General features: G+C 45.0%; 1 protein-coding gene across 1 annotated transcript in view; it reads left to right on the top strand.

Moving 5' to 3' along the window:
* Window positions 1–26,671, top strand: part of ptprq (protein tyrosine phosphatase receptor type Q) — a gene marked incomplete at its 5' end in the record, with an annotated part of 117,965 nt that overhangs the window by 25,128 nt on the left and 66,166 nt on the right. Inside the window, 12 exons of the mRNA XM_080736915.1 lie at window positions 2,163–2,193; window positions 2,911–2,948; window positions 9,031–9,184; window positions 10,419–10,525; window positions 12,214–12,311; window positions 14,867–15,038; window positions 16,006–16,266; window positions 16,455–16,620; window positions 17,564–17,696; window positions 20,978–21,080; window positions 24,124–24,232; window positions 25,277–25,391. Of these exons, the coding sequence (XP_080593041.1) occupies window positions 2,163–2,193; window positions 2,911–2,948; window positions 9,031–9,184; window positions 10,419–10,525; window positions 12,214–12,311; window positions 14,867–15,038; window positions 16,006–16,266; window positions 16,455–16,620; window positions 17,564–17,696; window positions 20,978–21,080; window positions 24,124–24,232; window positions 25,277–25,391 (1,487 nt within the window). The remainder of the gene's footprint in view (window positions 1–2,162; window positions 2,194–2,910; window positions 2,949–9,030; window positions 9,185–10,418; window positions 10,526–12,213; window positions 12,312–14,866; window positions 15,039–16,005; window positions 16,267–16,454; window positions 16,621–17,563; window positions 17,697–20,977; window positions 21,081–24,123; window positions 24,233–25,276; window positions 25,392–26,671) is intronic.

Here is a 26,671-nt window from a genome sequence, read left to right as displayed (position 1 = left end):
AACCCATGCCCAGTTAGCCCACATGTAGCCCATGCGGGAACCATGTGGGCCAGCCCATGTCCATCCCATGCCCAGTTATCCCACATGTAGCCCATGCGGGAACCATGTGGGCCAGCCCATGTCCATCCCATGCCCAGTTAGCCCACATGTAGCCCATGCAGGAACCACGTGGGCCAGCCCATGTCCATCCCATGCCCAGTTAGCCCACATGTAGCCCACATGGGAACCACCTGGGCCAGCCCACTTACATCCCATGCCCAGTTAGCACACATGTAGCCCATGCGGGAACGACGTGGGCCAGCCCACGTCCATCCCAGGTCGTTAGCCCACATGTAGCCCATGCGGGAACCATGTGGGCCAGCCCATGTCCATCCCAAGCCCGGTTAGCCCACATGTAGCCCATGCGGGAAACACGTGGCCCAGCCCACTTCCATCCCAGGTCGTTAGCCCACATGTAGCCCATGCGGGAACCATGTGGGCCAGCCCATGTCCATCCCAAGCCCGGTTAGCCCACATGTAGCCCATGCGGGAAACACGTGGCCCAGCCCACTTCCATCCCATGCCCACTTAGCCCACATGTAGCCCATGCAGGAACCACGTGGGCCAGCCCATGTCCATCCCATGCCCAGTTAGCCCACATGTAGCCCATGCGGGAACCACGTGGGCCAGCCCATGTCCATCCCATGCCCAGTTAGCCCACATGTAGCCCATGCGGGATCCATGTGGGCCAGCCCATGTCCATCCCATGCCCAGTTAGCCCACATGTAGCCCATGTGGGAACCACTTGGGCCAGCCCACCTCCATCCCATGCCCAGTTATCCCACACGTAGCCCACGTGGGAACCACTTGGGGCAGCCCATGTCCATCCCATGCCCAGTTAGCCCACACGTAGCCCATGTGGGAACCATGTGGGAAAGCCCACTTCCAACCCATGCCCAGGTATCCCACATGTATCCCACGTGGGACCCATGTAATTTGCCCACATCAAGCCCATGCCCACGTGGTACCCAAGTAGCCCAACTCGTACCCATGCGGGACCCATGTGGGCGTGCTGGCTGGGACTGTATGCATTTTTAACATAAGTCTTTTTACAAAACCTATTTATATAGCAGGGCTATTTTTAACAGACAACTATTTATTAAAGGCATAACATTTTAACTTGGTCAAACTGTGTTAGTATGACATGAACTCTGTGTTTTAGAATAAGGCTAAGGGCATGAAATAAGCACTGGGCTACACCCTCCCCCTTCTTAGATTTTGATGTCCTCATCAAATGACATGGCATTAACCCATCTGCAGCTTCTTCCGTCTTGTTGTACAATCAGGACATCTGGCCATGGGATGACACCACACAGTGTTACAAAGACGGTCTGGATCCAAATAGGTACTGCACTCCACAAGCGCTCCTTTACTTAGTATGGACCAGGATTGAGTGGAAGGTTGTCCCAACTCATCATAACTGAACCTATGAACTGGTCTTCTCTCCCTCCTTGGGAGTCTCTGTGGGGACTCTTCAGTCGCAACAGGTAACTGAGCGTTATCAATTCCGTCTCCCCCTTCTAGACTTGTGTCTGCCACAGGGTCTAAGGAGACTGCATCAACAGGTTCCACTTCAGGGACTGCAGGTTCTACAGCTGTGGAACCTTCCATGTCCTCATCTAGAGGAAGTACAGCATGGTTCTCATCAACCGCAGGAGGGACCTCCTGAACAGGGGGTTCAGGACGTGTCAAGGACTCATTCCCTAATTCACGGTCTTCATCATCCTCTGAGTCTGATGCCACATCTTGTAACTCAGCTCTCGGATCATTTTGTTCCGTCTGAGTCACTGTCTGTTTGTCTTGTGACCTCGTCACAGACCTTTGAGCCGGCTCTGGTTCATTGGTGTCGACTGGGAGTCGAACCAAGTATCCAATAGGCAGCAGGTGATTTCGGTGGACTGTTTTCACCTTGGCCGTTCCTCTCTCAGGCCTTATTGTATAAACGGGCAGATTTGGCATTTTACTGACAACCACGTAAGGCACAGGTCTCCATTTATCCTGCAACTTGTGTTTGCCAGTTAATCCAAAGTTTCGGAGCAAAACTCGATCTCCTACTTCCAACACTTGATCTCGTACCCGTTTATCATGTGCTCTTTTGTTCTTCTGATGGTTCTTATCTGCAGCGTCTGAGGCCAACTGGTACGCCTTGCGCAGGTCAGATCTCAACTTAGCCACATACTGGTGGTACTGAGCTTCTGCATCTCCATCAGGAGACACGCCGAAACAGAGGTCAACAGGCAACCTTGCTTCTCGTCCAAACATTAAAGCATAGGGTGAGTATCCTGTGGCCTCATTCCTGGTGCTGTTATATGCATGCACCAGTTGGCTTATGTGCTGACTCCATTTCTGTTTCCGTTTTGGATCCAAGGTCCCCAGCATGGAGAGGAGGGTACGGTTGAACCTCTCTGGCTGAGGGTCTCCCTGGGGGTGGTATGGAGTCGTACGTGATTTCCTGATCCCCAACATTGTCAGCAGCTCTCTGATTAGTTGGCTTTCAAAATCACGCCCCTGATCCGAATGAATCCTGGCCGGAAGGCCATAATGGACAAAGTATTTCTCACAGAGGATCTTGGCTACTGTTGTGGCCTTCTGGTCTTTCGAGGGAAAGGCCTGCGCATAACGCGTGAAATGATCAGTCACTACTAATATGCTTGACATCCCCTGGGAATCTGGCTCCAGCGACAGAAAGTCAATGCATACCAGGTCAAGTGGTCCCTTGCTGGTGATCTGCTCCAGAGGTGCAGCGCGCTGGGGAGCAGTCTTGCGAGAAATGCATCTGCCACAATTCTTGATGTACTGATCAATCTCATTAGCCATCTTGGGCCAGTAAAACCTTTGTCTAACCAGCTCTGTGGTTTTCTCTACTCCTAGATGTCCAGACTCATCATGCAAGGATGCTAGTACCGCAGGTATGTACTCCTTTGGTAGTACAAGCTGTTGCATTTCTTGTCCAGATTGATTCTTTATCACTCTTTGGAGTAGGTCATCCCTGATCTGCAACTTTGGGCCTTCTCTCCTTAGCAAGGTTACAGCGGGGGCCCCGCCCTTGACTGCGCTCGACATCTGTCCATCTCTGACAGCTTGTTTCACAGGTGAGATGAGCAAGTCTCGATCTTGAGCTTTGATTAGATCTCGCCTACTGACTTGCTCGAGACAACCAATCTGTAGCAGTGTTGGGAAAGCGTAGCATTCAGGGATGGCGTCTGGATCAATTCCTAGCTGTTCTGCACAGTAGGGGAAATCATCAGACAACCCTTGACAAGCAATAGGTTTGCATAATGCCTGTATGCCATCTGGGGGAATCTCAATCCACTCTCCTCCTTCATCTTTCCTTGACAACAAGTCAGCATCGATGTTATTCCGACCTGGCCGATACTGGATGTGAAAGTTGTAGGTAGCAAGGGCTGCTAACCATCGATGACCAGCTGCGTTTAACTTGGCTGTTGTCAATACATATGTAAGAGGGTTGTTGTCAGTTCTGACTGTAAACTGAGCTCCATACAGGTAGTCGTGGAACTTATCAACAACTGCCCATTTCATGGCCAGGAATTCTAACTGATGGACTGGGTAGTGTTGTTCTGAAGTCTTGAGCTTCCGACTGGCAAAAGCAACAGGTCTCAGACCCTCAGGGTACTGCTGGTTGAGAACTGCACCTAGCCCGTTGAGGCTGGCGTCAACATGGAGAATGTACGGTTTAGTGGGGTCTGCAAAGGCCAACACTGGTGCATTCGTGAGACAGTTGATGATCTTCTGGAAGGCATCAGTGCATGACCGATCCCACCGTACTCCGAAGGGCTCTGATTCCTTGTAGTACGACTGCTCTTTGGACTTTTTAGTCTTTTGACTTTTCTGAGCTGGCGGATACCCCTTGGTGAGCTCTGTGAGAGGTCTCACGATGGAGGAGTAACTTGCTATGAAACGGCGGTAGTACCCGCAGAAGCCTAGGAAGGAACGAAGGGACTTGAGGTCTGTGGGTTGCTTCCAGTTAGCTACTGCGTCCACCTTGGCTGGGTCTGTGGCAATGCCATGTTCTGAGACAATATGTCCCACATACTTCACTTCTGGCCTGCAGAATTGGCACTTGTCGATCGACAGCTTCAAACCACACTCTTCGAGCCGGTCAAGGACCTTGATAAGACGATCCTCGTGTTCCTCTAAGGACTTCCCGAACACGATCAAATCATCAAGGTACACGATGACTTCTAGGAGGTGCATGTCTCCGACAGCCTTTTCCATAAGACGTTGGAACGTCGCAGGGGCTCCTGTGATTCCCTGCGGCATACGTTCGAATTGGAAAAATCCTAGAGGACAGATAAAAGCTGTTTTTTCTTTATCCTCTTCAGCCATGGGGATCTGATAATATCCGCTGCGTAGATCGAGGACTGAGAACCAACGGCTTCCAGTCAGGCAATCTAAGGCGTCATCTATGCGTGGCACAGCATACTGATCCGGTATGGTTCTGGTGTTCAGCGTCCGGTAATCGATGCACATGCGCACACTCCCATTCTTTTTCCTGGCTATAACTATGGGCGAGGCATAGGGACTCCGAGACTCTTTGATGATTCCCGCAGCCAGCAATCCCTGAATATGGCGCCGAAGGTCATCCACATCCGCGGGTGCGATGCGGCGGGATCTCTCCCGGAAAGGCTTGGTATTAGTCAGTCTAATGTGGTGTTCTACCCCCTTAGCGAGGCCCACATCCCATTCCTCAACGGAGAAGACATTGGCTCTTTCAGACAGTTTCTTGGAGAGTCTGTCCTTCCATTCATTAGAAATGGGTGAGTCCCCAAAATCAAACAGATTTGGGTCAAGGTTTGGGTGTGTCTCTGAGCCATTTTTCTGAGTCACTGTAACAGTATCAGTGACGTTCAAATGAGCTATCACCGTGCCAGGTGGAATGGAGATCTCTTTCAATGACTCATTGCTTAGCAGCACTGAAAAGTCGTTCTTGTTCAGGGTGGAGGAGAACAATACTGTAGGTTGTATGAATACACCTGCGGGGAGCTCTAGATCAGCAGGCTCCTCGGTCAGGAGGATATTGTTCCCCAGTGGCTGTTTTTCTTCCACTTTGCAATGGGCAATTTGCTCACTAGTGGGAGGGATAATGAGAGGTCCAGGACCCATCCACTTGACTTCTGCCACCACACCATCCAAGGTGGTTACTGTGGGTCTCAATGAGGGCTTCACTTTTGTGTCAACAGGGCACACATGTAGAGAGTGGCCACGAGCGGTGACTGGTGTTTTTCCAAAACCAGCTAATTGCCTGACCTTTCTTGCATTAGTGCCGACAAGGATTGGAATTTTGTCAGAGCAGCGTGGATCCGGGCACACAAGAGCAAGGAGGCTAATGGCCTGGTTGTCTCCAGGGAACTCCACCTCAACTTCTATGTAGCCTTTGTATGGGTAGCTTTCTGCAGAATCGCTGAGACCCCAAATGGCCAACCCACCAACAGGATAAAGAGGGACGTGCTTCAGGTGTTTGGAATACCAGCTGTCAAAGATGATAGTTACTTGTGACCCACTATCTAGAAGGGCATCACAATCGGTCCCATTAACCTTCACTGAGGTAGTGGAGGGTGGTCCTACCAGTCCTTCAGGAATGCAATGGGCTTGCATAATTTTCACTGAACTTTTATGCGCAAGAGCATCTTGCTCAATCCCCTCAGAACTGGTGTCGGGTTCTTTTGGTTGACGGTTTGAGCCACGAGCCCGAATCAATTTTTGAATCACCTTCTGAGAGTTCTCAGGAGCGGTGCATGTGGTGGCAATGTGCCCATCTTCTCCACATCTGTAGCAGAAATAACTACCTGACGACTTAGAGGTGGAGGGACGCACTCGCGTGGTAGCGTTAGAGGGAGGCTCTTGGCTAGGTGGTTGTGCTGTGGAAGCTTGAGTAGATCTCACAGACATTACTTTCATCTGTTTCTGTAACTTCCTCATTTCCTTTTTCAAGGCCTTTACGTCCTTACTGTCTGTGTCCTCAACATCCTCTTCAGTCACAGACGCTGATTCTGAAACACTTTGTGCTTGAACTGGCTGTGTACCGGTCAGCTCGGCCACCCGTGACTTCAATTCTCGTATTTCAGATGTCAGTTCTTGCATCGGGGTTGGCGGTGAAGTCTTGTCACTTTTGATGCCAACATGCTTCACTCTGGCGTTTAGCTTGCGTCTGGCAGACTCATGTTCTTCTTCCGCTCGAATCTCATTCAGCAGCTCTAGAAAAGTAGGTGGGTTATTCATTCGTTCTCTTAGTCGGAGATTGAGCATCATTATGTCAGACTCTGTAGCACCTTTAATAAGCTGTTCCAGGCGAGCTCGACCGACTGAGGTATTTGGCATGCCTGCTTTCTGTACAACTTTATTCAGTACTCTTTCCATTCTTCTTAGGAAGTCTGACAATTTTTCTCCAGGGTGCTGGCTTAGCATCCTGAACGTGAAATATAACTCCTCTCCCGACTCCACGGTCCCGAAAGTGTTTTCTATTGCTTCGAGGTATTCTTTGGAAGTGGCATTAGGGTCTGCAAACCTCACAGCTTGGATTATCTCCAAAGCAGGTCCTTTCAAACTTTCTGCAATTCGCATTTTCTTTTCTCTGTCAGGCCGATCACTTTCCTCGACCATGAGACGTGCTTGCTCTATCCAGTTATCTAAGTGTTCCTCCCCGATGGGGGTTGGAACAACTCCAGAGAATGTTCGCAGTCGCCTGAACACATTTTCACCGGAAGATTTTGCCGTTTTTGCCATCAAGTCCCCAACTGCTCTGATAATGGCCTCTGGGGAACTGGCTTGGAGTAGGGGGTCAACCTCTGGCCCTTCTTCCTCTTTGGCTGTAAGCCTCCAAGGCATTGTTCTTCCCTCAGGTTGCACAGTGGGGGGTAGGGCTTTAGTATTCACTTTTACCTCGGTTTCACATAATACTGTCAGACATTGCAATACAGGGTTGTAAGTCCGTCCCCTTACTTTCACCCGACCCAGTGCTTTGACAGTTTCTAGTGTTTCCACAATGAAGTCCGTTTCAGTGCCTTCCGGTACATCATGCACCAGCAGGGCATGTTCAGGGTCTAACATTTCCCCCTTGCACCAGTTGAGGAAGGTAGCCATGTTGTTGAGGTACTAATAAACTAAGGATTTCTTTAGAGATACGTTTTATTGTCTAGTAGTGGTCTGTTCCCTAGCTGAGTTTTATTTAGTAGTGGTCTGTGTACTAGCAGAGTATTGCTTTACTAGTATCCCAGCAGTGCCTCCATTTTATGTAGCACCCCGATACTATAGGGAAAGGAGTAACGGGGCGTTTGAGTTCGGTTCTTTCTACTGTAAACCCTGTATTTATAAAATAAACCACAAGGCTCATTAATTAGACCACAGACCTTTTGTAAATAAATGAACAGACCACAGTTTAAAGGGTAATCGAAGTTTTACTTAAATGTTTTAACCCTTTTTTTAAATGTCAAACAAATAAACCATGAAATGCACAATACAACATGAAATTGAAATGGTAACCCTTTTTAAAGTGAACCGCTAGGCCTAAGGCCTGTTATGAAATCAAAAATAAGAGATCTACCTAATGTAGTCCCTTAAACACCTTCACATGAAAAACCCAAAATTGAAAGATCTACATAAGGTAGACTCTAAATTACCTTCACAATGAACCCGATTGACTTCAAATCAATCAATCAAAATGTAAAAACTCAAATCTCAAAATCTTCAAGAATCCCTTTAACCTTAGTGTACCATACAATAGGCGAACACTATTTCTCAACAGAACATACAAAATAACATCAAATTACTGTGGGCCCACACTCACACACTCACAAAACAAAAAAGGTGCAGGCCTGTTTGATGCGATGGGGAATCCTCCTCTTGGGTTTGAGCAAGGGCACAGTCTCTGTTCGCTCTGGGGAACAGTTCGTTACGATGTACAGTAATCCTCTCTTTTAGTGAAAAGTCTACTGTTCGCTCTGGGGAACAGTTGCGGAAGGGATGATGAGTGGGAGATGAAGCAGACAGGTTGAATGGAACTCCTCGTCAGGAACAAACTCCAACCAGTCTGTTAAAAGGCAGCCTTGACGTCCTCTCTTCGAGTAATATCCACTGGCTTTCTTTTCACTTTTCACCAACTCACATTACTTTAGTTTACAATTCACTATTGTCAAGAAAACAACAAAAAGATTAGCTACTGTGCATCAACACTGGCAGAAACATTTCTTCTGGTCACAGACTGCAGCCTCCCAGAAAATACAACAGGTGATTCTCCCCAGCAATCATTCCCCTCTCCTCTCTCCCCACTGGACTGATTGAGAAGTCACCAATCAGCACACATCACTAATAAACCTGACAATTCAGTTGCCTAGGTGACTAACTAGTTTACCCTTTGATCAGTAAACTTTGATCAGTACTGGGTCACTGTGACTCGTTAAGGTTTTCTCTTCCACAGTCTCCCATGAAATTAACCCTTTAACCACCATGACATATACTGTATGCATTTTTAACATAAGTCTTTTTACAAAACCTATTTATATAGCAGGGCTATTTTTAACAGACAACTATTTATTAAAGGCATAACATTTTAACTTGGTCAAACTGTGTTAGTATGACATGAACTCTGTGTTTTAGAATAAGGCTAAGGGCATGAAATAAGCACTGGGCTACACCAATGTTTAAGAAATAGCAAAAATGGCCGATATACAAGCTTGTAGATCTGCTGTTTTCACTAGTTTGGGTCCCGGGCAAACGTTTAATTTCTCTTTTGGGTCACTGGCTAAAAAGTTTGGGAACCACTGTCTTACAGTACTCTGTAATGTCCTCATTGTAGCCAAATTTAACCAATCTCAAAGTTACTAAATGAACACTGACACTGTTGTGTGTACCATGTCTGTGTGTACCATGTGTGTGTGTGTGTGTGTGTGTGTGTGTGTGTGTGTGTGTGTGTGTGTGTGTGTGTGTGTGTGTCCGTGTATGCGTGTCACATCATATCATATCCTGTCATATCAGCTCCTAGCCCAGCGCTGGTGTCAGTCCTAAATAAAACGACATCATCCGCGGTCATCAGTTGGAGCGTGGTGACGGGCGTGTTCGACGGATTCATCCTGTCAATCAAAAACACAACGTCCAATCAGCAGCTGGACCTGCTTTCCCAGGATGACAGGTTGGTCTCAGATTGAACTCTCTGGCGTCCACACTCCACATTATGGTTCAAAATGACATGACATGACAGTGATGATAAACACACATAAACACACAGATAGGCACAGGCATCAGCTAGCTAGACAGATGAACCCGGCCAGACCTTTCTCTCTTAAAAGCTGATTTATACTTTGTCATATGACAGTGCAGCTCACCAAAAACACTAGATCTACAGTACAAGGTCCCCCCCCCCCCCCACACACACACACACACACAAATCGAACCCTTACTACTGTATGCATAACTAGAACTATAAAAAGTATCCACTATCTGCTAGCTTAACAGACTAATAATATTGCCAAACAGTTTTTGTCTCTAAATTGAGAATTATAGCTGTGGCCATTTTGAAATATTTTTTTTATTTTCTATTTCTAGACTTTCAGAGTTGCATGTACACAGTAAAGTTATATCTAACAATAAGTGTGTACATAGACCTATACTTGTTTTTCTATAAGACAAATACGTTCTACAGTGTATACTGTATAGCAGGGGTCTTCAACAGGGGGTCCGGGACCCCTAGAGGGTCCTTAGAGTTACTACAGGGGGGCCGCCAAATCCCCGTGTGATAGGATAATTCTTTTAAATTAACAACTTGAACCCTTGCATCCCTAATCCGAGGAGAACTTTAGCCGAAAATAGCCGATCTATATGTAGAGGGGGTCCCTGTTTCATCTCTCTCTCAGCTAAGGGAAGACCCCTGGTGTATAGTAACCATTGCTGTTTTGTCAGGGCTGGCATGGTGGACTTAAAAGAATGAATCATTCTGAAACATTACACTTTGAGCTGAACAATTCTGCTTGAATTTGACTTAATACAGAAACAAATACATACTGTATTAATATATATATTAATATAATTAAAAAATAAAATTAAATATATAAATATATTTAAGTCAATAATATGCTCTGTTTCTGTCTGTAGCCATTGCAACAAGTATGTACGTACGGCATCAAGAAATGCAATCAGATGGCTGAGAGACGGCACAATTTTGTGCACAAAAATTATGCATCTTATTACTGTACTTGCGGTATGCTTATGAACACTGATTATGTGTGTGTGTGTGTGTGTGTGTGTGTGTGTGTGTGTGTGTGTGTGCGTGCGTGCGTGCGTGCGTGCGTGCGTGCGTGCGTGCGTGCGTGCGTGCGTGCGTGCGTGCGTGCGCTTTCGTGTGTGTGTGTGTGTTTGTGTCTTACAAGGTCTTACACTTTTAAAGGACTTGTTCCTGGAAGCTTCTACTCCATTGAAGTCATCAGCACCAGTGGAGCCAAGAGGAGTCAGCCTGCTGCTGTAAACATGAACACCAGTGAGTTATCCAACACACCCACAGTACATACTGTAAACATCAGAGAAATGGCCTTTTATTTGAGCTGAGCTGGAATTCATTCATGGAATCAGTGTGTTACATACTGTAGACTAACTTTTGATATTTCATCCAGAGATGTTTAAGGAGTTCAAGGTTTAGCCAAGTTAAGTGTTGGCCGAAGAGGAAAATATTTCTCAGCCAAAGAAATTCCTTGCCTTCCTGATTAGATTAGTTACAGTTGAGTGTTTTCCCAACACATCTTCACTGGTTTACATGTGTATATATGTTACAGTTAGTTTGAGAAACCAGTTAGATTGGGAAAAGAGCGCTTGTTTTTGTTCACCTGCATGTGGAAGAAGTTCACCTGGATGTGGAAGAAGCCCATGTCTCAGTGGTAGCTGGTGAGGCACAGCCAACACTCACTCCCCCTAGTGGTTGTCTCCGTCAGGCCTGGCTGAGACCACCTTTTCCCAAACAGTGGGTCGCGACCCATTTGTGGGTCATGGATACATTTATGGGTCACGACTCGAGTAAAAATCCCTTTTTCTTTTTCTACAAAAAATAAAATATAAATATTAAAAAAGATCCCCCCCAAAAATCATCAGAAATAAAAATAAATTGTATACATTTACAAACAAATAAACAAACACATCTAAGAAATTCCATAAATAATGTGTAATAATAATTAAGAAGTTGTGAAAAAGCTCTCAATGCGAAGCGACGCATTCAGAGCCCGATCGATGTGAAAAAAGGGCGGTCGGGTGGGGAGGGGAAAGGACGAGAGGAGAGGAGAGAAAGAGGAGAGAGAAATAATACTCACAGCAGAAAGACAGAGAGACACACACACAACTCAACTCAACTCAACTTTATATAGCACATTTCACATGACAAGTAAACCAAAGTGCTGTACAAGTTAAAAACAAATTAAGAGCAGACAATGCAATAAGCACAAAACAGACAAACATTAGCACCAATGAGGGAAATCAGGTGTCGCTAAAAGCCAGGGAGAAGAAATACGTTTTTAAGAGGGATTTAAAAAATAGCTATCGACTGGGCAGCTCGGTCCGGATGTATATGGGCAAATTATTCCAGAGCCTAGGGGCAGCCGCCGCAAAGGCCCGGTCACCCCTAGTTCTTTCATTAGCTGCTATCTCGGTCAGCAGCAGCTGGTCGGCCGACCTCAAGGCTCTGACTGGAGAGTAGACGGAGATGATTTCTGCAAGTGACGGGGGTCCGTCCCATTCCTAATTTTAAAAACATACATATAAAATTGATTCGGAAGTGGGCAGGGAGCCAGTGGGGTGAGTCCAAGTGATAGGAGAGTCCAGACGAAAGGTGATAATTTCTGTTTTACTGTCAAGTTTGAGGCCATCCATGATTTGATGTTTGCAGGCAGTTTTGCAGTAGCTGTTATGGGTTGTAGGCTATAGCCTCACAACATGTATCATAAGGCTATTTCAACAATCACACGTCGCCCATCACTATTTATCAGATCCCATTGCAAGTGGTTATGACCAAAGTTTGCAGGCCCTGGCAAAAGCAAACCCGCCTGGCAGAGATCTGTGCTCATCAGAGGAGCAAACTGGTTTCAGGGCCTCATCCACATACAATATATACCATGATCCTCAGATTGGTTAATCAAAGTGTTTTTTCGTTTAGTTTTGCATGTAATTGGTGTTTGTTTGCAGTCCCAGATGTTCCACAGGGAGTGGTGCTTGCTGAGGAGGTGGTGACCTCTGTGTTTATCAGCTGGAGACCCCCATCAGGACAGGTGGATGGGTATAAGGTATGACGTGACCTGTAGAATAATGTCTTCTTTTTTCATGCTCAACATGGCTGATATTCAAGAAGGGATAGGGCTTATCACGATTGAGATTGACGATTTTTTGGTGTTTTTTCGATTTCCGTTTGCCTTGTAGGCTTTGAAGTTGCACATGGTAAATATGACACATAACCTAAATATACAAAGAAATGACAAATGTATAATTAAACAAGAACATTGATAGTGGAAATAGACGATCTACAAGCTTTCCACTATTTTTTGAAAATGTTGAAAATATATTAAAAATGTTCCACATGGAAACGATTATGACAATTATGACAAAAGTAGTGCGATTATGTCAAATAATTATGATTAGACGATTATGTAATAATTGTGACAGGCCTATAAGGGCCAGTGTCCTCATTTGTTGATTTGTGGATGGTTCACTATAAGTGAGACAGACGGTGAAATAATATGTCATATCTAACCCTAACCCTAACCCTAACCCTAACCCTAACCATCATATTTGGGTATGTTTTGGCAGGTACCAACAAAGAATATTATTTCCCCACAGACCAACCTCAGACATGAACACACAAGTATACTAACCCTTACAGTTACATACATGCATGCTAATCATTTCTGAACCTGAAGCACACTATCAATCCTAATCAGCCCTAAGTTTTATTTGTCACTATTCATACAATCTTGTACAGGTACAAGAGCTCCTCAAAGTACTGTGCTACAACAACATACAGATGTCAATGACAATAATAATAAGGAAAAACTAAAATAAGGAAAAAAAGTTGGAAAAAAGTACATCTAAATATGAAATGAGACATAAGCTTTATAGCTGCAGTAAAATATACTACAGTACTACTACTCACACACATACTGTATGCACTTGTGCGAGCGTGCGCGCGCGCGCGCACACACACACACACACACACACACACACACACACACTCTCACACACACACACACACACACACACAGTATGCGTGCTACACACAGTGGTAGAAAGTAACTAAGTACATTTACTCAAGTACTGTACTTTTTGAGGTATTTTTTTTACTTTACTGGAGTAGCCTATTTCAAATTTCCAGTACTTCTACTTCTACTCCACTATATCTTAGATGCAAATATTGTACTTTTACTCCACTACAATTATTAGAAAACTTGAGTTACTAGTTACTTTACATACAAATTCATAATTCAGCCCTATATACATTTCAGTGCACGCACGCACGCGCGCACGCGCACGCGCACACACACACACACACACACACACACACACACGCGCACACACACACACACACACACACACACACACCAAAACACATTCATCAAATTGCAGGGACGTGCAGAGAATGTTAAAGAGACAGGGTCTGAAATTTCTAAAAGGACCTTTTGGTGAAAATATTGAAAATAACAGACCTCGCAGCACAACACGTTGTGAGATTGGAGGTCGGCTATTTTCGGTACTTGATACCACACTAAACTAAGCATAAAAAAGGCAATACTGGAGATGTGGCGCCATGGATTCCTACACAGTGAGTGAGGGCAATTCTTTCAGCATAAGATGCTGCATTCAAGTTCAGGAGAGTTTGGACAAGGCGATTCTCTTGAATGCTGCCCTTCAGGTATGGCATGGAAATAGGGCATTTGCGTTTCTTTCACCATAGTGAAAACTGCATTCATGGTCTGGAGAGGACACCTTCCTTTTACAGACGGATAAAAGGGCAGGGGCTCAAGCCCCCTTTGATGTCTATGTGTGCAGTGCACGTGCCTGTCAAGTAGTTTCTAAGAGGAGGAAGCAGGCCAGCTGGTTCAGGTTCCACTCACCTGTGGACGTCCAGTGAACCACGCTCACCTGCGGGTCGCCTGGCAACGCGGCATCAGTGCTGCAGAGCTTTGGTTACCGGCCCTTTAAAAGATGCATGACCTCGTCAGAGCTATGGCCAGGAACAATGACTAAGCACTTAGTACAACATTTACACACCAGCAAAAAAAAACAAGCATAAAATGTTTTAATAATGCACAGTATAGTGTACATGAACAGAATAATGGAAACACATTTTTCCCCCCAAATGTTTTCAGTGACAGCTAGCACCCCAGTACAGTTTTCAAATGGAGGAATTGGGTCTCTAATGAATAATAAATGATGATCTGTAAGCACTCGCTTACTTGTACACGTGCGTGCACGCGGTTGTGTTTGTGTTTCTGTATTTGTGTCAGGACCACAAACGTCCCCAGAAATATAATAGAATTGGAGAAATAGGGACATTGTTGATGTTAATTGTTTTATGGTTAAAAAGGATTTGGGGAATTAGGCTTACAATTAGGAAAAGACTCAGGTTAGCCTTAGGGTTTTAGGTTTAGGGGTTAGGAGGATTGGATACTTAGTTACACACAATTTTCAATGTTGACCTAAACCTTCTATGTCCTCACAAGCATAGTAATACACGTGTGTGTGTGTGTGTGTGTGTGTGTGTGTGTGTGTGTGTGTGTGTGTGTGTGTGTGTGTGTGTGTGTGTGTGTGTGTGTGTGTGTGCGCGTGCGTGCGTGTTTGTTCTCAGCTGGTGTTTGGCCTGCTAGCGGAGGACAGGGGACGCTGGCTTAAGGTGCTTGTTGTGCAAGGAACCAGTTATGAGCTCAGGGACTTGATCCCAGGCTCAGCCTATGGACTCAGCATCTGCAGCATGCTGGGCTCAGACACCAGCCAAGCAGTCCACAGAGAGTTCCACACACGTAAGGAACACACACACACAGTGGGCCACAGTAATTAAGTACGTCACACATTGAGTAACTTGTATACATTTTTGGTGTATTCGTTTTTGACTCCACTACATTTCAAATAGAAAGTACTTTTGACTCCACTCCACTGACTCCTCGAAATGTATATCTCGCCGAAAAGTACAAAATGTCATTATAGATCGACCACCTATTTATAAGCCCTATTTCAAATACAAGCTGCACAACGGGTTGATGCGTTCTGAGCGTGTTGATCGGCTATTTTCAAAATGTCTGACCATTTCTGAAAATGTGCTTTGTTCTTGAGTGATTTTCTTGAATTGAAAAGGTAATTGATATAATAATTGGTGAGAAAATAATCAATTATCAGTTGCAGCTCTACTTTTCTTGAGTGAGAGAGAGAGAGAGAGAGACACACAGAGAGTTCATTTTGAAGGGCGCTTCTCTTATCAGTGAGTAACACTGATGAAGGCCTAGAGCCGAAAACACGTCTGTGAGCTACTGCTGCTGCATCTGCAATAAAAAAGACTCTTAAAGACTCAAAGTGAGTGCGGTTTATACCTTTCTATTATCGTCGTTGTCGGGTGAAAACCTTGTATGTCCAAAACCGTTCGTTTTGCATTTATCATTGTAAAAATGATTTAAACTAGTGAAAACAGCCGATCTACAAGCAACACAACGCCTCGCATCGCGAGGCGTTGTGTGCTTGTAGATCTGCTGTTTTCACTACTTTTGTGCGACGGCCTTGTAAGATGAAGCAGGGCTTTACTTTGGGAAGAACGTACACATTTGAAACTTGGGAGATACGAGGTTTCCAGCCGACAACGACGATATGCTTCTCTTATCAGAACGTTGAAAGCTCCCCCCCTTGATTGGCATTCATAACAAGACACCAAACAGACAAAAGAAAATCAGGGAATAAACTGTGTCCTGACTGCATAACGTGGTGTCTTTTGTCTTCCAGGCCCTGCGGGCGTGTGTGCCTTACGTCTACTGCATGCCAACACCTCGTCCGTCACCGTGGGCTGGGACGGCGCGCCGGGCCATTTCCACTTCCACCGGGTCACCGTGGCGGGCCCTTCGGTCGCGCGCACGCTCACCGTGCCCAAGGGGAAACGCGTTGCCGTGGTTACAGGGCTGCGGGACGGCTGCGGCTACAACGTGAGCGCAGAGAGAGTGACGGGGGCGACCACGGGGAGCCCTGCTTCCCTCACCGTCACCACAGGTAGAGACGCTGCGCAGGAGCAGCCCCCCCGCTGCTCAACACCCCATTAACTCACTCACCATGAATGTCTCTTCATTGAATTACAGAAAGAAACTTTCTCCACCCGCCCCGCTCTCTCTATCTCCCTCCCTCTCTCTCTTTGTCATTTTCTATGCGTCTCTCTGTCTGTCACTTGTGTCCTCCATGAGTGCCGGACCGTGTCCAGGGAGTGCGTGTGGTCAATGTGTCGACACGTGCGTTCTCGCTACGCTGGGAACGGTCAGAAGGGTGCGTGGATGGGTACCGGGTCAGCCTGCAGCCGAACCAAGGAAATGTCACAGTGTACCCGACACACGACGGACACATCCAGGTACGGTACACACTACGCAGGCGGTGTGTACCTGTGTATGAGTCAGTGAAGCATACTAGTCTGCCCACCTTTTTATGAACTAGTCTCTGGGCGGTCACGCTACCAGTTGGAAAAAAGAAAGACACCGACGTTAAGTAGTGTAATTTATGTGCAGTGTCATACCAGCACTGAGTTATAATCGAGAGCAGTGGAGGGAGGACAGACACTATCTGCTACTGTAGACGTCTGCTTTCTTTGACTGAGTTATGGTACCGAATATACTATACACACACACACACACACACAGTCACACACACACACACACACACACACACACACACACACACACACACACACACACACACACACACACACACACACACACAGCTTCTCCCATTCTGCAAAACCCCGCCTCATACCAGCTCTCCCTGGCTGCCAGGTGTCAGATACCCCCCCTCAAATGTAACCTTACACACCGCACACATTCACAGCACAGCAAGCTCACGCGTGCGCGCACGCACGCACGCACGCACGCACGCACGCACACACACACACACACACACACACACACACACACACACACACACACACACACACACACACACACACACTCACACTCTCACACTCACACAGTTGAGTAATAGAGCTCATTATTTATTAGGTAGGCTTTGTGAGCGCAACCCTGAATCATTCATTTGCTTAAGCAGGTCTCCCTAGAGAGAGAGAGAGGGAGAAAGAGCGCCTGGGAGGGAGAGAGTTAGCCTTGTGCTAAGGCAGGACCCCTCACGCCCTGCCATTCTCTGGCCCTCGCCAGCTAACAGCTAACCTGTGGAATACCGCAAGACCAGCACATACCACCACTGACTGCAACTATACTAACCCCGTGATTGACCTCGGCTAACCTCACTAGCCTTGCTAGCATTGGACTCGCTTTTCCTTTTTCAACTCTGTGGATTAACCCCGTAACAGCCCTGCCGCTAACCCCTCTGCAGCAACACTGGATGCACCTGCGTCTAATGGGCAAGGCCTCTATAAGCGCAGCCTGCTGCTGTGTCTAACCAACGCTAACGCTGCTACTGCCACGGCCAACCAGCTATGGCCAGTGTGGCCCTTTCTCTCACCCTGCTCCTTACATACTGCTCGGGACAGGTGCGCTCACAGGTAAGCCTTCTAGAACTTCCCCTTCCAGCATATTGTCACTGTCGGGCAGAAACCTTGTATCTCCAAGTTTCAAGTTTGTACGTTTTTTCACCCAGTAAAGCCCTGCTTGATCATACAAGGTTGTCGCACAAAAGTAGTGAAAACAGCCGATCTACAAGCACACAGTGCCTCGCGAGGCGTTGTGTGCTTGTAGATCTGCTATTTTCACTAGTTTAGTTCATTTTTAAATACAAAATGAACGGCCTTGGACATACAAGGTTTCCACCCGACAACGACGATATTCATGCAGATATTTAAAATGCACAGCAACATGGCGTAGTAGAGGATCAACATCCGTTACAGAGAGTTTTCTGTGCTGTAAATATGATAAGGAATGAGGAGTTGTCAGTCCTACATCTGTAGGAAAATACCCACACTGGGCATTTTAAGACGTAATCATTTATTTAGTTTAAAAGTTTGACTTTGTACACTTTTTGGACACGATTTGGGAATGTTTACTCCAAAATATATTTTCAAATAATATTCTTTTGAAATGCCTACAGCTACAGGTATGCAAAACGTATTATTATCTCTGTTTGTGTGGCTGTAAGGTTGGTGATGTCAGTCTGCTTGTCGGTCTACTCCAGCACTTTGGTCCTAGACAGGTTATCTCGAAAACTACTTGCATTCATGCTCCCAGGACGATAAAACACTATTTGATTTGAGTGGCCACCGGCCAAAATGTCACCTCTGTACACAGGATGTCTCCTACTTGAATGGGCACACTGGCATGCGACTTGGTCCGTCCAACGTTTTGGATTAGATATGTCGTAAACAACTACCAGGGAGGTGTGAGGAGCAGCACGACCTCTTGTGGCAGCTGGTGGGGCTTTCAAACTGTAGACTTGTTTCCACTGTCAGACTCTACTCTGACAGGTGACGTTCGAACACATAACTAGGTACTGTAGCTGCAGGTAGTTGGTAGTATAGCATTTCTGTCCATTCAGGACCTCTTCCATGCTTCATTCCTCATGCTTAAAGGGATATTTCTACCACTTTTTGTGGTCACATGTTCAAATACTGGATTCTGATTGGCTTAAAACAGTGGTAAATCAGTCAACAACCTTGAGTTGGCTCATGGACCCCGCCCACTGAAACAATTAATGATTGTAACTAAAGATCCTTGCAAGTTACAACTGTGTTTTCTTTCATTTATATGGTAAAAGTGGTAGAAAAGCAATTTACCATGAGAGGGAGTGGGTTGTTGGCTGATTTACCACTGTTTCAAGGTTGTGGCACGAGGCAAAGCCGAGTGCCAAACAACCCTGAAACAGTGGTAAATCAGCCAACAACCCACTCCCTCTCATGGTAAATGGCTTACTTCACTTTCAAAAAAACGTTGGGTTGTTTTATTGTCTAATCAGGCCTGACTACCCTGGAGAAATTTCAATTAGCTTGATTCAATATTTTGATATTTGATTGATTTCAGACACGCCCCCTTCCTATAGTTCCTATACAAAACCCATTGTAACTTCAAACTCCATTTTAACCATGATAGAGTCATTAAACACACTGGTGACTCCTGACGCCCTCCTAATACGTGAGCTGGCCGTGTTTTTTCAATAACTTTTTTCATTTTTTTGTAATCATTTTTTGGGAAAATGTAAAAAAAAATTAATGCAATAAAAAAAGATTAAAAATAAATGAAAAATGTTATAAAAAAACATGGCCTGCTCACGTATTAGGAGGGCGTCAGGACTCAGGAGTCACCAGAAAAAAGGACAGGAGTTTTTGATTAATCAATCATGGTTAAAATGGAGTTTGAAGTTACAATGGGTTTGTATACAGTAGGAAGGGATCGTGTCTGATAAAATGAATATCAAATATCTAAATACTGAACCAAGGAAATTAACATTTCTCCAGGGTGGTGGTCACAAAAGCCTGATTAGACGATACAATGACCAAAATCTTTTTTGAAAGTGAAATATCTCTTTAAGAGAAGAATAGTTCTAGACAACAAGAACTCCTTCTGTTATTGTACCACAGCATTGCAGAACCACTGCTCCTACATAGGATGCTGACATTATGTTATTTCAATCTGTTATTCATTCCACAAAGCAATCCATCATCTGACCACCCCCTCCATAACCCCCCGGGACTCTGTGCACTTCCAGAACAGTTCTGTGCCATGCAGCTTCCATCAATCAAAGGCATAGTCTGTGAAGCCAGACTTATGCAATTGTTTTGCTTTGTTATTGTTATTTTGCCTTTTGTATACCTATCTAACATATCGTTTCGTTGTTGTCGGGTGGAAACCTTGTATGTTCAAAAACGTATATTTATCATTTAAAAAAACTAGTGAAAATAGACGACCTACAAGTACACAACGGCTTGCGGTGCGAAATTTTGTGTGCTTGTAGATCTGCTATTTTCACTACTTTTGTGCGACAGTCTTGTATGATGAAGCAGGACTTTACTTTATGAAAAAAAAACATACAAACTTGCATATACAAGGTTATTGCCCGACAGTACCCGACATATGAGGCTATATGTTTGTATGCTAACATGCTTTCTCTATTGACTGTCTTGCAATGGTTGACCATACAAATATGTAGGGAAAGGCATGTTCTCCCTGAGGGCAATGAATATCTAATCTAATCCAATCCAATGATGGTGAAGCTTCAACTTTATCTCATTGTTAGACTTCAGAAAACTCTGTCTGTGTGGTATTACTGTTTATGTTAGAAGTACATTTCACTTTGATACAATATTTCACAAAACTGCTGCAGATGCAAGGAGTTATTATAGGGTGTGCCAATGGTGAGTCGGTGACGCACTTGTAGTCCTAGAGCGGCCATATTTGGGTCAAACACAGGTGTTTCAATTGTTTGATTGGCATAGAACTAATGATCTACTCCAATCAGAACACCTGTGTTTGACACAAAATATGGCCACTCTAGGACTACAATTGGCACACCCTATAGCTACAGTAGGCAGCATGTATCACTTATACCAGTGTTTCTCAAACTTTCAAATGTCATGGTCTCCCCTTAACTGTGCCAGTGTACAAATGGAACTTATACTACAGCATCAGTGGTGGTGGTGCTTACTGTATCCCTACAGATTACTGTAAGATGTAGCCATAGTATATAATCCTGTGTGTGTGTGTGTGTGTGTGTGTGTGTGTGTGTGTGTGTGTGTGTGTCTGTGTGTGTCTGTGTGTGTGTGGGTGTTGTTTCCCAGGCCGATATCGTCAGTGTTAGTCCAGCAACACGGTTCACTGTTGACATCACCGCCATCTCCTCCTCCAACCTCAGCCCTGCTGTCAGCCGTATCGTAGACACTGGTGAGAGACACACACACACGCGCGCGCACACACACACACACACACACACACACACACACACACACACACACACACACTTTCCTATGATTGGTGGCTGCCATACTCACAAATGCGTTTATAATATGTTTATGACCAACAAGTTCTCTTGTGCCCCTACTGTTGAACATACTATAGCTTAGCGAAAAACCTCGTCCAACAGTATCACTTGATATGGATACTGATAGTTTTGTTGTCTCCACCAGCCGAAGGCTGAGGGAGAGTATGTTTTCCCCTCCGTCCGTCCGTCCGTCCGTGCGTCCGTGCGTCCGTGCGTCCGTGCGTCCGTGCGTGCGTCCTCGCAGTTTGTGAACAGCTAATCTCAGTCACCGTTGGCCCGATCGCTGCCAAACTGAGCACACACACTCCCTGGATGCCAATCTAGAACCTCTGCCCCACATTTTTCAAATCAGCCTCATGGTGGCGCTATAACAGGCCGATTTGTGTGGCCTGGTTGTTACCAGCTAATCTCCGGCGCCGTTGGCCCGATCGCTGCCAAACTGAGCACACACACTCCCTGGATGCTAATTCAGAACCTCTGCCCCACATTTCTTAAATCAGCCTCATGGTGGCGCTATAACAGGCCGATTTGTGTGGCCTGGTGGAGACCTGTGCTCGGAAGAGCACTGCTTCTAGTTATTCATGTTTCTGTATTTGCGGTTTCCGCCCTTTTTCAATTGCACAGCCTCTGACTGCCCAGTCTTAGGTTTGTTGTCCGTAACATTCCTCCTCATTCAGGTGTTGTTTTGAAATCTGCCCACTCATATTTTGCAGAAACACATTTTTGCCTACAAATATCTAGGGAGGCACTGAGACAAACGTGTTGGCTGATATGATGGGGCCCGCATGTCCATAATTCATACTTATATTGCATTTTAATCTTCTTTTAACAATTCATAATTCATAACTGTTATCTTGCATTATAGTGTAAATAGTAAATGGTAAATGGTGCATTTGTATAGCGCCTTTATCCAAGGCGCTTTACATAGATAGTGCATTACATTCACCCATTCACACACACACATTCATACACCGATGGTGGAGGAAACCATGCAAGGCACCAACCGGCACACCGGGAGCAACTAGGGGTTCAGAGTCTAGTGTGATTTACACATTGGATGCTGTGGGAACACATAATCTTTATGGCTACACTTCCAGGAGTGTCATTACTTTACTAAAGCACCCAATGACTGTTACCTACTGTATGCATGCATGGTTGATGTCGTGCCCTCATCAAAGTCTGGTTTGCCAGACTCAAATTCTTTGATTCCTCTAATGAGTTTTAAAGGATTATCATGGACATACCGTTGTTTTGGGTTGAGATTAGCACATTTCCTGGGGCAAAAAACGCCTGCAATGTAGTGCATTGTAACCCTACATTGCAGTGCACGTCATGGGGTGATCACTGCTTGCCTCCTGTGAGTTGTTTTATTTTTATTTTTGTTTATTTTATTTTTATTTTGTTGCTGAGTGAGGTCAGCAGACAAAGTGACATGAGTGAGATGAAAAAACCTGAGTGCCAATGTCAACCAGAATCATCGGTACATACTTACAGTAACTGCTCCTGCTTCAATGTGTAGCCAATACAAAAAAAAGCTTTTAGTTTTATATTGGTCTCTCTGCCCTGATCTGTTATTCTATAACTTATTTTTATTTTCTTTAGTCGTTGGTATTGTCCTGTGTTTGTTATTGCTGGCAAAGCTGTGTAATATTTATACCTCTTGGTCAGTTGACTTTAGTCTCAGAGTAGTTTTATACTGGTTAATTAAAGGTTAAATAAAATATAATAATAATCACACTATAAGGCATTATAACAATGATTATAATCATATACAATTATTATTACAATACACCATGACCATGGCCATAAGAAAAAGACTGTAAGAGTTAAAGCAGTGTTCAAAGCAGTGTTCCCATTGTGGAACAGACACACATACGCACACACGCACACAGGGACTGTGCATTTACAGTAGATGGATAGTAAGTGTCTCCCAAATGTTACTTGTATGATATGCAATATCATTATTACGCTGGAGCAACATATACAAAACACAGTCAAATCCTCAGTGTTAATTTGACTGAAGTGAAAATGTTTTGTTTTTTTAAATTTGGCACTTAGGGTGCAGTGAGGATATTACTGTGTAGCATCTTTGTTTCGCCCACACACACACACACACACACACACACGCGTGCTCACACACACACACGCACGCACGCTCGCACGCACGCACGCTCGCACGCACGCACGCACGCACACACACACTGTATTAGTTCCTCTTACATAGCGAGCCCCTTCCCTGTGTCATTCTTCCGAGGTAACATTAGCCTGAGCTTTTGAACTGCAGAATGAATGGGCCTGTAGTGAATGTCAGTAAAATGCCACTGCTGTGTGAGGCCTTATTCATCAGAGACTGTTCTCACACACACACACACACACACACACACACACACACACACACACACACACACACACACACACACACACACACACACACACACACACACACACACACACACACACACACAGTCCACCAAGAGATAGCGATGCTGTTCTTTTGTGTGGCTGGTTCAGATAGGGATCTCCATGTATGGGCATAAAAGATATAGTATGTTGTGAACCACTAACAGAATCCCTTTAATGCCCATATATGGAGATCCCTGATGTCATCAGTATTAAGCGCATATCTAACGGGACTTCATATGGGAATGCCCATATATGGAGGAAGACAGCCCATATCTGTGCAGCTGGTTCAGACATAGATCTCCATATATGGGTAACTGGTCCAATATACTGTACATCACTGGCCAGATGGCCAAGAATTGGCGCGCATGTCTCCCTGAGGTGTCTTACTAGTTACTAAGATGGAGTATGGAGGAGGCATGCTGTGCGTCAAGGGTGTCAAGCAATGACAATATACCTCCTCTCCTCTCCTCTCCTCTCCTCTCCTCTCCTCTCCTCTCCTCTCCTCTCCTCTCCTCTCCTCTCCTCTCCTCTCCTCTCCTCCAGAACTTGGTTCTCCACTGGGTATAGAAGGAGAGAGAGTTGGCTCCAATGGTATCCTGCTCTCCTGGACGATGCCTGGTGAGACCAGCTCCATAGAAACATATGTCATCAGGTAACCAGGTTTATCTAGTCACATTCATTTTGTGTGTGTGTGTGTGTGTGTGTGTGTGTGTGTGTGTGTGTGTGTGTGTGTGTGTGTGTGTGTGTGTGTGTGTGTGTGTGTGTGTGTGTGTGTGTGTGTGTGTGTGTGTGCGTGTGTGTGCGTGCGTGTGTGTGTTGATTCCCCATAAGACATGCAGTTATTGCAGCTAAACCCAATCAGATGCGTTTGGATGTTATGTAATGTTATGTCTTCAACTAGCCTATAGTGGATTCAGCGATGGGGAACTGATGTAGCCTCGCATAGCCAGACTATATCACTGTGTGGATGTGTAGTCTGGACACTGGTACTTCTATGTACCGGTAGAACTTGGGCGGGTTAAAAAATGGCTCTGGACACAATTGGTTAGACGAGACCAATACTGGGCCTTGATTGGTCACCCCACTCTTTGGGGTGAGGAAATTAATTCATAAATTGAGCGGGGCCAGACCCAAATCCACCAAGGGCATTTTTTTGGCACAGGCTGATTGGTCTGATTCCAGGCTAGAACTGACGGCCCCTGGACCACATCTGGATCCCACACGTATAACACAATTTAGGCAATTAAGGCCTGTACCCTTCACTGCAGTTTCTCACACTGGTCACTAGATAATTCACTCTTTGTTAGCCTTCTGGTTGGTCCCTGACTGACCAACCAGAAGGCTCTATCTGCCTTGTCCCGCCCTGGTTCCGCCTTTTTTATGTGGAATTAGCTGAAACATCATTTTTGGAGAAATAAAAACATTTAAAAACATTCTGAGTCACTATACTGCCACTGAGCAGCTCCATTTTACTGAAACCAAGTTTGAAATTAGAATTGAACACACAGAATAACAATACGAAGCAACCGAATTACAATGGTAGTGGATGGAGTGTCCCACCGAATGTCCCACCAAGACATAGCAACCAATGGGTGTGAAGAGGGGTGGGACAACGGGTGGGACTTGACAAAGGGTGAATTGTCTTTGATTATATAAGGTGTGTCCTTATACCTTGAATAACTTTCTATTGTTTTAGGTACAAGGAGGTGTGTCCTTACCCTGAATCAGCCTTCCATGAGGTGCCTACCAATGATGACCTACCCGAGACTCTCCTCAATAACCTCAGTCCGGGCTCTACTTATGACATACAGGTAAGGTGTACACATACTGTACATACTGTACTATAGACATGAACGTACATATTGCAACTGTTCAAGAACCGTAAAACAAAACAAAAACATACATACATACTTACATACTGTACGTGTACGTACATATGTGCCGTTTCAAGTCTTCAGGCTTTACCGCGCTTTTCCTGAAAGTTTCCTGCAAATTCATTTTTTTCTACACGTTTTTCCCTGTTTTGCCTTTCAAATTTTTATGGAGAATGGAGTGTAATTTTGCAGAAACCCAAAAATGGAAAGAAACCACTCCATTCACTTTAAAAAGCAGAATCCACCTTCATAGGTACTAGATTTAAACTTCAAAGTCAGAGAAGGTCACAAAAATAGCTGATCTACAAGCTCAATGTTCTGCCAATCCACTGGATTACCTACTGTCTTGCCAATGGCAGGATGTGTGAAGTTTTGAAAGACATCTGCACATACATACGTACGTACGTACGTACGTACGTACGTACGTACGTACATACATTACATACATACAGTACATACATACAGTACATACATACGTACGTACGTACGTAATACATACATACATACATACATACATATACATACATACATACATACATACATACATACATACATACATACATACATCACATACATATTCATATACACGTATGCTTGCATGTGTATTGTTTTTAATGAGCACACATACAGTACAGCATACTGCTCTTAACGCTGATGCGTGTGCTCCAGCGCAAGGCAGATTCCATGTGCCGAGACTCTATTCTCTTGATCTGGCTGAATAATTGATTCTGATTGAATTATTGATCAGGTAAACAGATCTATGGATCACCCATGGCTCTTTCCACTGTCTTGTCACTGAGCTTGAATGTGATCACGCTTATTAGTTTTCAGAATTCATTAACCTGTACGCGACCTTCATAGAGCGGGTCTCTGTGTGAGGAGACACACAAGGATTATGTGCACGCGTTTGTGTAGTCACTGTAGTGTACTGCATTTGTGTGCATGCCTGTGTGAGTGTGTGTGCATCATGTTACCATATACTGTATACAGTTACAACTGTAACACTCCCCTTCCCTTGATGACCACACATGAAGCTAGATAGCATTTTTAGTTTTTAGAACGTTTTTTTTTTTACTGATTAGGTGCGTGGTCAACCTATGTTATTATCTGTTACTATGCATGTTGTATTGTTGTTGATGTACTGACATGTTATCTTGCTTATTATATTGATGTATTACCTGCTTATTGTAAGTCGCTTTGGATTAAAAGCGCCTGCT

This window comes from Nannobrachium achirus (genome assembly GCF_963921795.1).
Source record: "Nannobrachium achirus genome assembly, chromosome: 11".
Taxonomy (NCBI): domain Eukaryota; kingdom Metazoa; phylum Chordata; class Actinopteri; order Myctophiformes; family Myctophidae; genus Nannobrachium; species Nannobrachium achirus.
The sequence above is the reverse complement of the archived record's forward strand: the minus strand, read 5'-3'. Positions and strand labels throughout refer to the sequence as shown.